The following is a 2123-nucleotide window of genomic DNA, read 5'->3' as shown; positions in this document are numbered from 1 at the left end:
TGTTGGCTCTGCCAAGGGAGCCGTGAGTGTCCTTGGCAGAGGGGGGTGCTGAGACCTTGCCCAGAGACCTTTAGAGAGAGTGAGACATTCAGGGATCCCTCTGCTCTGGGCAGGGTCTGGTTTATGCCAGGGTGACACAGGAGTGTGATTGTGCTCTGATTCCAGCCAAAGGTGCAAACCCAGGGCAGTTGGGAACAAGCCCATCCAGCCCCTCACCTTCCCTAAGCCACAGGGAATCCTTTGCCTCTCACACCTCTCAGTGGGAAACTGAGTGCAGCAGAAATGCTGGGGATTTCTGACCTCAGAGAACCAAGAATGGTTTGTGGGCAGGGAAAGAATGTCTAAAATTCCTTCCTGCTCTCAATGTCTTTTAAAAGTGGGAGTAAAGATGGCAACAAGCCCTTCTGCATTAGGAGTGATTCCCCTTACAAATCCTGAATATCCAGCTTTTTCCCTGTGCCGCATGGCTACAAACCCAGGGCAGCAGGGCAGGGATGGCTCCTGGAGAGCCCCCAGGCACAGGCCTGGCTGCTCCTAGAACACTCAGACAGCACAGCTGGAGCTCAGTCAGGGACCTGTGTGAAGATTTTTCCAGAGCAGGAACAAGGGTGGGTGAATCCCAGTGGGACAATCTACAGGGAATGGCCCAGCTTTGGATCAAAGCAGCCTCTCCTGACTTGTCACTGTCCTTTGTCCATGAACAGGTCCCCATGTGCAGCCACAGCAAATGTCCAACAGCAGCTCCATCAGCCACTTCCTCCTGCTGGCATTGGCAGACACGCGGCAGCTGCAGCTCCTGCACTTCTGCCTCTTCCTGGGCATCTCCCTGGCTGCCCTCCTGGGCAACGGCCTCATCATCAGCGCCGTAGCCTGCAGCCACCACCTGCACAGCCCCATGTTCTTCTTCCTGCTCAACCTGGCCCTCACTGACCTGGGCTCCATCTGCACCACTGTGCCCAAAGCCATGCACAATTCCCTCTGGGACACCAGAGACATCTCCTACACAGGATGTGCTGCCCAAGTATTTTTTTTGGTTTTCTGTGCTGCAACAGAGCATTTCCTCCTGACCATCATGTGCTACGACCGCTACGTGTCCATCTGCAAACCCCTGCACTACGAGACCCTCCTGGGCAGCAGAGCTTGTGCCCACATGGCAGCAGCTGCCTGGGCCAGTGGCTTTCTCTATTCACTGCTGCACACAGCCAGTACATTTTCCCTGCCCCTGTGCCATGGCAATGCCCTGGGCCATTTCTTCTGTGAAATCCCACAGATCCTCAAGCTCTCCTGTTCAAATTCCTACACTAGAGAACTTGGGCTTATTGCAGTCAGTGTCTGTTTGCTACTTGGCTGTTTTGTGTTCATTGTTTTCTCCTATGTGCAGATCTTCAGGGCTGTGCTGAGGATCCCCTCTGAGCAGGGACGGCACAAAGCCTTTTCCACCTGCCTCCCTCACCTGGCTGTGGTCTCCCTGTTTCTCAGCACTGTCATATTTGCTCACCTGAAGCCCCCCTCCATCTCCTCCCCATCCCTGGATCTGGCAGTGTCAGTTCTGTACTCGGTGGTGCCTCCAGCCCTGAACCCCCTCATCTACAGCCTGAGGAACCAGGAGCTCAAGGCTGCAGTGTGGACACTGATGACTGGATGGTTTCAGAAACATTAAACTGCTGGCCACTTTCTGCAAATAACTTGTAATAATAATAATCTTGGAGACTTTTTGTTGGTTTCATTGTGGAAGTTCCTTTCTTTTGTTTTACTTTCTTAATATTTTCTACAATAAAATATTATTGTTTGTGCTATTTTTCATTTTGTTTCTCCCCAGCATCACTACTGCCTCAGACTGTGCCAATGAGAGGCTGCACCCTTGGTGGCTTTAAATGAACTAAAGGATCTCCCAGCAAAGTTTTCTCCAGAGATCCCCCTTTTGTTCCCTTCTCTGGAGCTGCAGCAGCAGTGTCTGTGTGCAGAGCTGGGGGCAGATCAGTGCTGGCACAGCAGCTGTGCCCAGGAGCAGCAGCACTTGGTGTTGCCAGTGCTGCTCCCGTGCCACTGCCCCGCTGCCCTCCTGGCCCTGGTGTTGCTGCAGGGCCTGAGTGCTCTCGGGGCCGGGCACAGCCCTGGGGGTG

The 2123-nt window shown here is 53.7% G+C and overlaps 1 protein-coding gene across 1 annotated transcript; it reads left to right on the top strand.

The window, feature by feature from the left end:
* Positions 1-727: 727 nt before the first annotated feature.
* Positions 728-1660, top strand: LOC131586323 (olfactory receptor 14A16-like). The gene has a single exon (XM_058853151.1). The coding sequence runs from the start codon at positions 728-730 to the stop codon at positions 1658-1660; it is 933 nt and encodes a 310-aa protein (XP_058709134.1).
* Positions 1661-2123: the final 463 nt, after the last annotated feature.

This window comes from Poecile atricapillus, chromosome 19 (assembly GCF_030490865.1).
Source record: "Poecile atricapillus isolate bPoeAtr1 chromosome 19, bPoeAtr1.hap1, whole genome shotgun sequence".
NCBI lineage: Eukaryota > Metazoa > Chordata > Aves > Passeriformes > Paridae > Poecile > Poecile atricapillus.
The sequence above is the reverse complement of the archived record's forward strand: the minus strand, read 5'-3'. Positions and strand labels throughout refer to the sequence as shown.